The sequence below is a fragment of the Rhododendron vialii genome, chromosome 7a (assembly GCF_030253575.1).
Source record: "Rhododendron vialii isolate Sample 1 chromosome 7a, ASM3025357v1".
Lineage (NCBI taxonomy): Eukaryota > Viridiplantae > Streptophyta > Magnoliopsida > Ericales > Ericaceae > Rhododendron > Rhododendron vialii.
Window position 1 is genome coordinate 4,435,974 of NC_080563.1, and position 14,749 is coordinate 4,450,722.

At 37.0% G+C, this 14,749-nt stretch overlaps 1 protein-coding gene across 1 annotated transcript; it reads right to left on the bottom strand.

The window, feature by feature from the left end:
- Positions 1–1,692: 1,692 nt before the first annotated feature.
- On the bottom strand, positions 1,693–13,545 carry LOC131333604 (very-long-chain aldehyde decarbonylase CER1-like). The gene is made up of 10 exons (XM_058368214.1): positions 13,191–13,545; positions 12,860–13,083; positions 8,149–8,381; positions 7,405–7,624; positions 6,536–6,911; positions 5,605–5,712; positions 4,934–5,134; positions 3,824–3,916; positions 3,214–3,387; positions 1,693–2,114 (listed from the first exon to the last, which is right to left on the bottom strand). The coding sequence occupies exons 1-10, from the start codon at positions 13,248–13,250 to the stop codon at positions 1,950–1,952; spliced, it is 1,854 nt and encodes a 617-aa protein (XP_058224197.1). The 5' UTR covers positions 13,251–13,545; the 3' UTR covers positions 1,693–1,949.
- Positions 13,546–14,749: the final 1,204 nt, after the last annotated feature.

The window sequence follows — 14,749 nt, forward strand, 5'->3', positions numbered from 1 at the left end:
TGAATTACGACACTTGAGGATAAAAAGAAAGTACATAGAGACCCCCTCAACTATGCCTTTTTTCCATGGAGACCCCCTAACATTTAAAACCGTCCATACAAACCCCCTCAATTATAACCGTTAACCAATTAGCACCCTTCTGTCAAATACACCGTTAAGATAAAAGGGTTAGTGTGGACAATTTTTATAGATGAGGGGGTTAGTGTGGACGACTTTTTAGGGGTAGAATCGTCATTTTTCCTCATTCCGTTCACAGAGTTAGCCAATTTTTCATTTCATATAGTTGAGGGGTCTGTATGAGTAGTTTTAAATGTTAAGAGGTCTTCGTGAAAAAAAGACATAATTGAGGGGATCTCCGTGCACTTTCACCAAAGAAGAAAGAAGAAAGAATTACAATGACACTTCTCCAAAACAACATTTAAAAAGTTTATTTTTATACTTTGTGTTATGAGTTAATAAAATTTATTTTTGTCAATAAAAAAAAGATTTTAAATTGACCTCACCTAACACGTGCACCACACATCATTAGAGTGGAAAATTATTCAATACTCTCGGTGTATACTTCCTTCTCTCACATAACATATGAGGTACACGCAGAACCCACATGTTATGTGAGGGGAGGAAGTATATACCGGGATTACTGAATAATTACTCCATTAGAGTTGCATAATGCGCGACTTCTAACTAATTCCAAGTAAAATGCTTAGATGTGCTTGACACATGATAAGAGTCCATGATCCTGCTCATGAGAAGAATGTTCAACCTTTTGATGTGCTCACTCTCTAGCTTTGAACTAAGAGGACTGATAGCAAACAAGAAAAACTTTCTATGAAACTCATCAATTTCAGTTTCATGTTAAGTTTCATAGAAAGTTTTCATGTTTCATAACATTTCTTTTGAGCTAATTCCTTGAGATATTGAATCTATCGGAAGATTCGTCCTTTATTAATCTCAAGAGTTGGCCTGGTGGCTTAGTATTTAAGGGTCTGTTCCTTTTCAAAGTCTTAAATTTGAAATTTCTTAAGTGCTATCAATTCTTGGGGGCAGTCCACACAGAGTCTTAGTCTGACTTTAATTGGACTCTTCGTAAGTGCGTAGTGGAATTGGACTCCCAAAATTAGTTAAGGTGCACTTAAGCTAGTTCGATGACCTGAGCTATTGGAAAAAAAAAAAATACAAGATTCATCCTTTATTATCTCAAATGATAAGTAGAAAAGCAGTAGCAACAAATTAAGTATATATTGGTATTTAACCTTATATTGTTCATTTATTATTCGTTGACACCAAAACAAAGCATCCCACAATCTTCTCCATCATCATCTTCCTCACCATCTATTTCCTTTTCAAACGCCATCGTTGCAACCACCACCTCTTCACCTTCAGACCAAATCCTAGCAAAACGGACACCCTTTATTGTGCAGTTTGTCTTGACAATGTTGCGGGCGGGGAGAGGTGCCGGAAACTACCAAAATGTCACCACTGCTTCCATGCACGTGGACTGCATCGACGTGTTTGAAACCCACCCGTCTTGTCCACTTTGAAGAAGCCAAGTGCATTACATTTCCAAGCACCAAAAGAAGAGACGCCATTTTCTCGTATTTTCTTTCACTTTCAAAACATATTACCAAGAAAATTGGTAAGTTGGTCGTTGACAGGATCGCCAAGACATTTTTCGTGGGTACTTGAGGTACCTTTTTCAGAGGTAACGATTCATTTGTTTCTTTGAATACCTTCTAAAACACCGGCTTTATATTAGCCGAAATCTCTCTCGTTATATAGAGTCTGAATATGTGATACACGGAACAAACACAAACGGAAACAAAGCATTCAGTAAGATATTTCTTGGATACTAAAGTTTCCAAGGACAAATACAAAGTCTGCAAGAAGAGCAATAGATTGAAACCAGACCGACTTGCATAGAAGTGAATCAAGTGATGAAGTGCCTGTGACTAATTTGGAGTCATCAAAGGACAGAAGCCATGTTTGAGACAGGCTTCCCAAACTTGTTCAACGTCGAACATCTTTTGGCCGCACTCGTTTACGTTCCATCCTTCTAAAGCATGCACAATCCCAGCTACACGTGAAGCACTCATCGCCCTTCTTGGCAACCAATTCTAACACAAACACCAACAAATTTCTCAGAGTGACCAAACAAAGACGAATCCATGGCATCTCTTGAAAGATACACGAGTAATGCTATACGAACACAAGTTATAAAAATCGGTAATCTGTTTCATGATCTATAGTTCTGAAAGAGCACATCTACAAAAACTTTTACCTCCATTAAAAAATCTGTAGTACAGGTTATAAAAATCTTAATGACATGGTAGTCTTAGATCGTTGATTCTGTGTTTGATGATCTGTTGGAACCTTATGGGTAACTTTGAAAAGCCGTATCGACTAAATCGTTATCTTAAATACAAACACTGCTAAACTTATGATGTTGCAAAAGTTACACACTGCTGTTACGCCACTTTTTGAACCAAATCCAATTTATGTTGCCGGTAGGGTTTTGAAAAACGGCTTTACGTATTGTAATGGCTGTTACATAAAGGTTTTTTGGTGGCCATTTTGGTTATGGTGAAAAATAACAGCGGTAGGAAAAAAATTCACATGCGTATCGGCCCGTAAGACCGTTATGGGACCGTTACATCACTAATGTCTACGAATGTATGTGTAATTGTGAATCTTTGTATTACAGTGTATTGTCATGATATTGTTATGGTATCTGCCTCATTTTAGAAACATATATTAATATTAGTGCTCTTTCTTATTGTATAAATTTTCTATTGTAGTACCAATCCTTGGTTTTTAGATAGTCGTATTCTCATACCCTATGGGAAATTGAAAATAGTAATATCAAATAGCCTTAAAACTTGACATGTGATTCAATCGTTCTTACAAAACTACTTGTAAGAGTCAAATGTTGATTTAAAATTTCTGAAAACATTCGATTTAGTTATAAATACCGTCAGAACATGTGTGTCAATGGATTTTTTTAGCATTTGCTAGTACTTGAGAAAAATTCGCGGGTGCGGTGGCCGATTCTCGTGATCCAATACACACTGGTCACAGAGACTTTCAGATGTCACTGATGCTGGAGATGAAATATGACCATGAGCATTATTATATCTAAGCCACAATATTCAGGTTGAAACTTGAGAAATGACCGGGTGACGAAGGATGTAAGTAAACTGATAGTCTGATACTAACCTCACATGAGTTCAAGTTTTCGAGAGACGAGGGAGCCAGCATTGCCGGAGTGTGGTGGTACAAGCAGTCATTGCGCACATTCTTGGGGGGAAATTGCGAGTAAGGAATGAACAATGTCCCTTTTGGTGCCTTCAGCTGTTCTTCTTTGCTCAGTCCGTCTCCCACTAACCATACCTGAGAAAGAACTTAAATTTCGGCTTATTTGTGCACTTTTACGTAAACAAATGCGACATGTTACTTTTAACTGTGTGCGAGCGTTGATTCGATGATTCCTTAGAAAAGAAAGTATGATTAGTAAACACTCCCTACTCTCACACAAAAATACTACTGCAAAACATTTCAAGTGTTTTTTAGACTAAGAACCATGTTTGACAGTAGTTTGTTAATCAGAAAATGAAAGGACTAATATTGCCTCATTTCGCTCTTATTGTTTTATAACTACTCTTTTTCTAGCAAGTGATAAATAGCGACCTCAATCTTCTCCAATTAGAAGTTTTCTTAGAAGACGTTTCAGTATGTTATACAATTTGCGAAAGGAACTGATGAAGAGAAATAAACTCCATTGAAGAATAGGTTTTGAGGCAGAAAAAAATTCATGATTATAATTTACCTTCTCAGAATAGCTCCTTGAGAGAACTAAATCAGATCCATATCCAGTGCTAAGCTTAAGCCTCTCGTATTCAGTTTTGTATAAGGTAGAAACCTGACACAAATTCAATTATGTCAGAATAAATATAGTTTAGCATTGTTTTTTGATTGCTCTCCAAGGCCAGCTCTATTGGTGGGTGTGTGTGTGTTCACGGGCGCATGTGTGGACCATAAAAAAATGGGTAGCAGGACAGGGGAAGGGGAAGGGGAAGGGGAAGGGGAAAACAAATGCCCGAACCAGCTGTATGAAAAATTGAAAACCGTTGGCCTAGAAGCCTAAGGCCCTAAACCCTGCAATGGGTGGCCTAACATTATCAAAACCATCCCAACATGTAGAGCCCAAACAATCAGGCTGTAACAATAGGGCAAAGTCCTCTTTGACCCTCCATGGTTTGCGCCATGTGCGGATATACTCCCTATAGTTCAAAAGTGTGCACATAACCCCCTATGGTTTTAAAAATATGCGGATAGACCCCCTGCTGTCATGTTTTACATCCATATTAACGAACAAAACATTAAAAGACCAATATGCCATCATCCTCTCCCTTGATTCTTCTTCTTCCATAAATCTAACAAATCCATCCATTATACCAAAAATTGGATGCGAACCGTTGATATTGTAGAGTTTGACGGGTACTGCATCCATGCCAAAATTCAAGTCGATTAAAAATGAAAATCACATGGTCGAATCGAATTTATTATGAAATTACAATTTCAAATTTGAATTTACCAAGAATTAAATCACTGGGTTATTAATGTCTAATCTAGATGATTTTTTTTTACAGAAATACTCTATTATTTATTTAATACATTATGAACGGTTCAGATTAGATTCTAGAGGTATGTGAGATACACCTCCGTTAATATAGATGAAAAATATGACGGCAGGAGGTCTATCTGCACATTTTTAAAATCACAGGGGGTTATGTGCACACTTTTGAACCATAGAGGGTGTATTCGCACATGACTCAAACTACAGGGGATAAAAGTGGACTTTGCCCGTAACAATATTGACACCCAGTAGGCTCGTCTAAACGTCTTGCTCCAACTTAACGAAGGTGAACTTGATTACCTGGATCCCTCTTTGGCATAGAGCAGAGGCAATGGAATAAGCAACTTTGGATAAGCTGCCTCTGAGGAGGACTTGGGTTGTTCCCTTTGGAACGCTATTTAGGACAACAGCAACTACTAAGCTACTTCCATCCACCACCTTCACTTTGAGCTGAGGGTACCTCTGGATGTAAACCTCCCCATTCCTATTAATTTCTTCGCCCTGCAATATTGACAAATTTTAAAATCACCAATACATATACACGTGCATGAAAATGCGTATTGACATAAGACTAGCTGAACAATGAACTAGAAGAAAATGCTATAGCCTTACAAAAGTGGTTCAGAAAATAAATATAACATGATGTTACAAGCCTTGGTTTAATCATGTTAAGCCAACAAAGCATTTCGTATGAAAAACAGGAATGAAAAGGAAAAAACCCGACACTTTATAAGTTAAAAGCAAAATGCTGAAAAATATAGTTACATGTAGATTCAACTTCTGGTCCAGAGAATTAGCAACAGGATGGAAATCAGAATTGTTTCGATATTTCCCCATTTGAGGTTAGAAGAAAGCTAGAGGGAAAGTAAGAAAGAAAAGGCAAACGGTTAAGGAAATAATGCATGTCTTGATCGGTCACATTATTAATTTTCTGGAAAAAGGATAAAGAGACAGAGAAAGGACCAACTTGCCTGGTTCAAAAGACCAAGACTTAACACCTTAGTGCCTCTGCCCTCTGCTTCTATTATAGCTTGTTCAATCAAGCCACTGATAGCTTTTCTTTGCCATTGAAATAAGAACTGCAACAACCATATAACCATGAAAAGTATACAGATCCAAAAAAATCATGACACCTTTGATTATATATACAAGACTTAAAATCAAGCCAAGGTATTTAAATCTTTTTACAAATAGGACTAAATACACTAAGGCTATGTTTGTTACTATAAGTACCTAGGAATGGAATGAAGCTAGAATGGAATGACATGGGGAATAGAGAGCAAAGCGGACTGGGACTGAAAGGTCCATATCCATTCCCACTCAGCTGTTTCGGTGCCACGTAGAATGATTGTGGGATGGACTAAAGGTTTCAGCTAAATGAACATGATAACAAAGTTACAAGAGGTGATGGTGGTGGTCACGGCAGCAGTGGAGATAGAAGTAGTGGTAGGGGTAGTTGTCGTGGTGGTGGTAGTTTGGTAGAAGTGGTGGTGGTAGTAGTCCTCACTCCCCAATGCAAGTGTTCTGTTGCAAAAATGTGGAAACAGTGACTAAATTGAGAAATGTGCTAAAACGCTAGGGGTATTTTAAAAAACAGGACAAAAAATGCCAAAAGTGCATACAATACGGATTTTAGTTTTCCTTTACTTATTTTTGGGTATGAGGGTTAAGGTTCTTTCCCCTATAATATTGCGGGTTCTCATAGAACTTGTTCTTAATGACATCAAGGCTCAAGTTTAGGGATGCAATCGAAACATGCTCACATTGAAGATGTAAGCACCACAGAGCACAAATGTTGGAACCAGTGATGCATGTTAAATTCTTCCCATTATTATCACAAGAAACAATGAAAATAATTGCTGAAGTAAACAAATATACCCAAGAGATGTTTGTAACACTTACTTGAATGGTGTATCGTGGTATTGCCCATGATTGTATCTTGAGCTTCTCAAGGACATTTCGCTCTACAACGAAGGTGCGGCTGTGGATGCAAGTTATGAACATGGACCAAAAGGTCACAGGCCACATCAGCCAGACGTACCACTTTGATTTCTGGGGCTTGGAGGCAAAGGATTTAAACCCAATCGGAAGGTGATAGATGGATTCGGGTGTTGTTAAATGGGTGAGATGAACTACACTGGGGGACTCTTCTTCCTTTTCCAGAGATTTTTTATAGAGTGAATCCGTGGACTTGTCCATGGTACCGTAGACATAATCATAGAATGGCATAAAAAGTGAGTAGTTGGTCCGAAATTGGGTGTGATGCAGAGAGTGATATCTGTGGGCACAAGAGAACGGTCAGTCAAAGTTTGACTACGTAAGTATCAAGTACTAGAATAGAATTCTCACTGTGGACAGAATTGAGCTCAACATATACTCCTATATCACAATTTGCTAGTAATAGCATCACTATCAATCACTTTAGTTTTATCGTCAACATTATCAGCACTCTCACTTGTGTGCATTGTTTACTACCACAGCATCAAGCTCACTGATATTTTTAATCCCTTGAGCTGCCATCCTTTTTAGTGTTTGTTAGTAACAAAATGTATTCTCATAACAGATGCCCATGTTTCCCTGCATCCTCATTGTCCCCCCTCTAGGTAGACAACGAAGATGTTTGTTAGTAACAACAGATATTTTTAGCTACACTATGATTCACCTACCAACAGAGAAACTCGTAAAAAGTGATTCAACTCAAGAATTTCCCATGCAATATTGAAGAACAAAACAATTGAAGTAAACATGATGAATAGCAATTTGAGACTTACGATGGTGTATACATCATGTACTTGAGAGGGGGGAAAATGGAGAAAAGCCACTTGGGAATGAGCTCAAAGTTGCAGTGTCCCATGTTATTCATGAGATCAATGTAGGTTGCATAACCAAACAGAGCCGCCAGAGAAGAAGTCCCAGTAAGCACAGTGGTGAGCATTGGAATTGCAAATAGTAAAAAGTATGAGAGATGCTCCGCAAATGGATGAATAACAGCTGCCCAAGTAAACAGAAAAATGTGCATATGAAATAAATATCACTCTTGGAAAAAAAGACCAAGTTAAATTCCAAGACTTCGGAATTGGGCCAACATTTTTGTCCGTATATGAAATACAAATTGGTATAAATTAGGTTTTCCTTCCAAAACTCAGGCAATAAAAATCTAGCAGAAGCAGTTTTGCAAAATTTTAGGCCACAATGGTTACTTGGTGAGTGCTTTCTTTTAAAACAAAAAGTTTACAAGAAACCGTACACCCTATGATTTATCTCTCCACCCGCCACATGCATTGGATCTCTTGTACCCTAGAGACAAAGTGAGCTTAGAGAGAAAGCAATTGGGGCCTTGGGGGTACTTAGAAGCTTCCAAACCACATCAATTTTTTTTTTTGGTACAACAAAAATCCCCCTGGTGAGACAATCTCGTAGTACTCCACTATGCCATCTAGGATCAATCCTTCCTGAACCAGGCATATCGAATTTTTTATTTCATACAATTTATCCTCTAAAACTTGTGATCTTACATGTAATGGGTTCTGTCACAATGGAGGAGTGGTGGTGGGAATGGTAGCGAGAGTAGAGGTAATGTTGGTGGAGTGCTCTATGGAGCCAGTAGTAGAGAAATTCCACTGGACCAACATGAATCAAAGCTGTGAGGACTACTCCATCTGTTCTCCATATGGGTAGGTGAGAAGCTCCTGGCAGTATAATGTACACTATGTAGAACAGAAGCCCATTCAACAGAATCTGGTCATCCCTGCAGGAAAAAAAAAGAGTTACTAGACTTAGCAAAAAAGCTTGTATCTTACAAAGTTTGTACGAGTATTCTCAGCAATGGAACTACCCTATCAAATGCGGGAGCAGTGCTTCTTATTCATACTTGTATCTTTAGTGTAAAACGTACAGCTACCTCTCCAATACATGAACATAGTGGCTCCTTACCGAGAGAGTGCAGCCCCCAACTGGCACTCCTTAGTTTGAAATTTGTCGTCAGTCCTTTGATCTATCCCTTCCCCTTCACTCTATAGATTCTATTCCTAAAATACTCACTTATAACCTCCATTCCACCAAATAAATATCAGCTCTTTTACTTTTATTCCCTACTTGAGCAATTTTAAAAACCGCACCTCTATAGATTTAGTGGGGAAAAAAAAAAAAGGGTACTCGTATATAGTCGAAGTTAACAACTTATAAAATCTAATGCAAGTACAACACATGTGCTATACTGTATAAGCTTTGCACACTAATTGAGTTCAAATTTGGCATCCAATGGAAGAGGGGATATGGAGAGGGGAGTGGACAGAACTTTGGCATGGCACCCCCAAGAATAAAATTCTGGCTCCGTTCCTACCAATTTTTGATCCAGGGTAATGACTTTTTCATTTTTTATGGAAAAGTCTGATTCCCATTAATAGCTCTATTGAATGATAGAATCAAGACTTATAGTAAGATTTTATACTTTTGTTCCCATTAACAACTATCTCGACAACAATACTTTTGTTCACGTTGCATTAGTCTTAACCATAAGTTCATCAAAGCTTCATTATCTCTAATCCCTACGCAGCTGTATTGGGTTTAATAATGTAGGAAAGCACACACGCAGGTAGAGCAAACAGAAATTGTTATGGCCTTTTGTTTGTAGTGTTCAGGGCTGGCCCTAACTTCTCGGAGGCCTAAAAGCACTTCTTTTTTTTTGTTAGACTATTATAAGGGGTAACAAAGTAGGAGGCCCCTCTAAAATATGTAGATGTTCGGAGGCCTAAAGACCCGAGCCGGCTCCGATAGTGTTTACAAGATAGTTAAAACTCCCAAGAAACTTAAAGCTAAATTCTGCTACATCAAACAGATGCTGGAAATTGAGCTTCGAAAAAACTTTTTGTCACTAGCCTTCTGTTGTTGTTCATAAAGTTATGTGGTCCGTTGTTGACACAAGACTAGCCATTCTATATGAAGGCTAATGTGAGGGACAGGCTTCCACGCTCAACAAATTAACAAAGAGTTTACTCTTCCACAAACCAAACAAGCTAGAAGTAAAAACAAATTTGGCTTCCTTTCATTTTTAGTTAGCTTTTCCCAACTTTAGATGAAAAACAATTACAAATTATTGTGCTCGAACTTTGTTTACCAATACCAGAATTTTCAAATTCCAACCATTAGTATTAGTGACCAACCCACATAAGCATTTCCCACCACAAATAAATCAATAAATATCTAAGGTAATGAAGACACAAAAGCATTACAGAGAGAGAAAAAAGATAATACTAATGGAGTAAAAATAACCAACCTCTATCAGTCTCTAGGGTGCAAAAGAGCCGCACCGAGCCGAGTTTTTTAGTGCTCGAACTCGGCTTATTCACCCTTTAACAAGTCGAGCCTGACTAATTTACTTAACAACCTTCTTTAAACGAGTTGGGCCTATACAAACGAGTCGAGCCACGAGCTGTCTGCGAGCAACTCGGTTCGTTTGCAACCCTATCAGTCTCCACAAAAACATAGTAGTAATAAACAATCTTTGAAGAAGAAAGTGAATTGAAATGCAATGGCTCCAGCCTCCAAGGGATTGGGGAAAAGCTGGTAGCAAAAAGGGAAAGTCCAATTCTAAATGGACCTGACATGTTGTTTTCAAGCCCAGTCCACTTAGCCCATATATTTGGGCTTTGAATAGCACTTTTTCTTTCCTTGTTAAGAAAGCAGTTCTTACTTTCTTTTTTTCTTTTTTTGTGAAAGAAAGAATTCTTACTAATTGGACTCCTATGATCCTATCCTGATAAGAATTTTTACTCGTGTTAGAACATCTTTATTATTATTGTTTCTTTATCGCAGACACATAGGTAAAGCGCCAAAACAAAATACCAAAAGAAGACAAGAAGCCAACCAAAACACCAAACACCCGCTTAAACAAATCAAACAACCTATAACCACAAATGCCAAAAGAGCACAACCAAAAGCCAATGGACACACCCAAGGAAACCGTCTCTAGACATCTAATCATGTGCATTTTATATACGGTGGAGGGTAACATTAAGGGAAGAGATGAACCAAAATTGACGGCTCATTCTCCTTTTTTCACTCAATTTTCTTACAAATTATCGTTTAGGAGTTTTTTTTCCCCCTTCAAGTGGAGTCAGAGAGAATCACTCAGCACAAAACCATCTTCTTATCAGAGACAAAAAAAACATCAAAACCCAGAATTTTGGGGTTTGATGATTTTGAACCTGACCGACGATTTCGAAGATTCAACAGGGAAAGGGCAAGAGAGACCTTGATTTGAATGATTGCTGTCCGAAACAAAAATGGAACCCTAACAATGGTAAATTGAAGTAAAGAAAGAGGGAAGAGAGACATCATCAGTGCCGATCAGCGTTGGAAGAGTTTTTTTTTAATTTATTTTTGATCCGACGTTGGAAGAGTTGGGTAAGAACTGAGAAGGGTTCTTTGCTATTGCTGTGGGAACGGAACGGAGAAGAGAAGAAACAATACGTTCGGGAATTTTCTCCGTTAGGATTTTACCCCCTAAAAACAGCGTCGTTTTGTTTGGGAACAATGACACACCAATCTTCCATCCTTACCCATTTTACTACATGATACTTATACTCAAAATTTGAGTAAAAAGCCTAAAAACTCATTTACAATGTCATACTTATTTGTTTATCTCCATTTTGAGTTTTATCCATTTCCTCACCCAAAATTTGGGGAGACTAAGCTCTGTTTGGAACTTATAGAAAAAAAAAGAAAGGAAAGGAAAAGAAAATAGGAGAGAAAATTTATTATTCATTAAACTTAAGCTTTTATTTTCTTCTCTTTTTCTCTCCCAACCAAACAATGGAAGGGAAATTTTTTTAATTTTCTTTTCCTTTCCTTTCCTTTCCATAAATTCGAAACAGAGCCTAAAACTCATACCCATTTTTTTCAAACCTTCTTTTTACTCTCATTAATTACAAGTATGTCACTTATTAATTACAAGTGTACCATTCAATAATAGATTTGAATAAAAATATGGATTTAGGATTAGAAATGCCTTACCAAAATCAAGCTTCTAATCCAAATCGATCTCTACCCAAATTTTGGTGAAAAAATGGGTAAGGATTGGAGATGCTCTTAGATCTCCTCATTTATGTGTTGACAGCTTCTCAGCAAAATTCTCACACGATCCTCACAGATGATCCGGATCCCGTTTAAGGAATATCGAAATGATAATTTTATTTTTTTTATTGTACGGATTTTGATTGCAACAGCATTACTTTTTTTGAAAAAAAATGTATAATTTTTGCTTTTTCTAAAATTCTGAAAGTAAGAAAAAAAAAAAAAAGGATCGGATTCGGATTTTCAAATTGTATATCCGACTTTACGGATTTGGATTGGGGTTACCACTATCGGACTCATGAAGATCGAAATCGGATCGGAATTGAGCAATATCGAATTTGAATCGGATTCGAATTTAATCTTGTCCATTGATAGGCCTAAAACCATGTCAATTCCTAGGGTCATTCATAACTAGCCAGAATAATTAAGCCTACCAAGAACCATAATAAATTAATGAACCAAAAAGTACGTGTAACAAAAAATTAAAAAATGCTTAACACACGAACCATAACTTTTAACCAACCATAAAATCTGCAGCTTAATGATAAAGATGCATACATATAGCTTTACTTTTTTACCTTACACAATTATTCGTAACTACACTGAAAAAATCCGTCACATGACTCAAAATATGAAACATAAACCAAAATAATAGGCAATATTTTTTTTATGATATGCACAGAGGGTGAGCCAACATGTGACCAAGGGGGTGCCCTCTCTGGAATTTTATTCCCCACACCTTTTTTTTGTATACCTACTTAAAAATTGTTGCAGAAATTGAAAATTTTGGGTGTAGGGCTTATTGTTTATTTTGTTTTCACGTATTTTCAACCAAATCAATGGACCACTTAAAGAATTAAAATGATCGTTGCAAATAGTAAATTGCTAGTATTTTTTTTTAATTTTATCTTTTGAGCTTATGTTTTGAATCTTTTGACTACATTAGGCTACAAGTTATTGTGCTTGTTAAAGAATACTTAAATATTTGTGCTCAATATTTCTTCATTAAATTTTACGGTGATTTTTTTAGTTAATTTGTTGTGAAATGATGCATTGTCTGTACGGGATTTCTGGCTCCGCCACTTTATGCATGTGTGCATTATGCTTTCTCCATGTACATGAACGTACTATAAAATGAACATGGAGACATACCAATTGCTTTCTCTATCAACTTGTTCAAAATCAATACTCTTATCAACGATCCTGTTATTGCCTTTTGCCGTTCGGTGACGAGAAATAGAAATCCATATTTGGTTATGAATCGCCCTCCACAATAGAAATGGGAGTACGAGAATAGGCGCATTGTCTCTCTCACTTTCATTTTTCGTAGCGAGCAAGTACACGCTATGAACCACCCAAGGTGCCAAAACCACGTACTGCATGTATAATCAATCAACTATGCATCAAACAACAAAAAAATGTTACTAGTGAATTAGTAAACAAATTTAGTTCGTAATATTTGATGTTTAAATAGATATCTTACCTTGAAGCTACCGAGCGGCGTCCATGGCCAGTCAGTTAGCACTCCTGGTTTCGAAGCCATGGATTCTTTCTTCTCACTCTAGCTTTCCCCAACTAATTCAGTAATAAACTTCTGGTTCTTGAATTCGGCCTTATATAGAGTGTACAAGCAGAGAGAAACTTATTTACCGATCCACTGCAAAGCGGCTCTTTACGGAGTTGAGCGATCTCAGCAGTCTGTTTCGATAATCAATGACCTAAATTTTGAAAAAACTATTCACGTGAATAGTTTTTTTAAAATTCGGACCGTCCAAAACACTTTTAGACGTGCGTAATTGAGCGCCGTAAACGAGTTGCTCTGTAAAGATGTTTTCCTCGTACAAGAAAGAATTGTTGGAGACTTAAAAAGGCAATAAATAATATGCACCAACCTCTCAATTAATAATGTACCAACCTCAACGGTAGCTAAAAGCATCAATACATGGGGCCCTCGATTCACGGGGCATGAAATTGGATATTACCATTTACCATATGCATTTCTGTTACAGTAAAAAATGCTATACACACAACATAAATGAAAAATGTACAGATTTGTCGTGGGATTCAGTACGGGTCTCATACAAATGATCCATGTTGTTCATTCAATTAATGTAAAACAATTTTTCATTGGTTTCTGCCAAAAATCAGCTCAATTCAATGCCTATAAGTGCTCAATTTAATCATCTAATTTTCATTTTCATTTTCATTCAGATTTCAAGATAATAAAAAGTTGGAAGATTGAATCTATCACCTATAGGTATCAGATTTAGTTCATCGTTCACGGGGCCTTTGAAAAAATATTTTACATTTAATGAACGACTTGGATCATTTGTGTGGAATCCGTAGTGAATTCCACACACGAATCTGTTCACAATTTGTGTGGGAAAAATCTGTGTGAACAGACATATAGTTTCTTTATAGTAAGTCCTGTTCACACAGTCAAATAGTACGTAAAATATGTTCCACTTGAAAAACTTAAGGGGTCATTTTATATACATAGGAATATGATTTTGGCACTCCATCTTTGGCCAATGACGCTTCACTTTTAGTTTTGTTTTCTTACATGATCAAGATACAAAGTGGAGTGCTAGTGGTTAAAATTGAAGTGTCAAAATCAATTTCCTTTTATATACTCCCCCGTCCTGATTTGTTTGTACTTGGGTTTCCAACTTATTAAGGGAACCAAATTTAATCTATTGATTTGGAAATTTACATAATCTCATCCATTGATTTTGAAATTGGACAGTCAATTTGGGACATGTACAAGTCAAAAGGGGGACAAACAAATCGGGACGAAGAGAGTATGTTGTAATGTTTAAAGTTCAATGAATACTTTAGTGATAATAAAAAATGTTTAAGAGGTCTCAGGTTCGATTCTCTTTTCCAACAACTCTTGGAGCCACTTTATGAAATAATTGTGGGATAGGTTGTAGGGATTAGTCCGATATGCACACTCGGGACACCCTGCATTACCAAAAAATATATATATTTAGGAGTACTTTAGACCTTGTTTGTTTAAGGGTTTTAGATTTTGAATTCTAA

Bases quoted from the DNA above. Each gene is read 5' to 3' on its own strand.
- LOC131333604 (XM_058368214.1), bottom strand. From the start codon at position 13,250: ATGGCTTCGAAACCAGGAGTGCTAACTGACTGGCCATGGACGCCGCTC. The intron at 8,382-12,859 runs GTATGTCTCCAT...TTTTTCCTGCAG, and splicing joins GTTGATAGAGAAAGCAATTG to GGATGACCAGATTCTGTTGA. The intron at 7,625-8,148 runs GTAAGATCACAA...TTACTTGGGCAG, and splicing joins TGTGACAGAACCCATTACAT to CTGTTATTCATCCATTTGCG.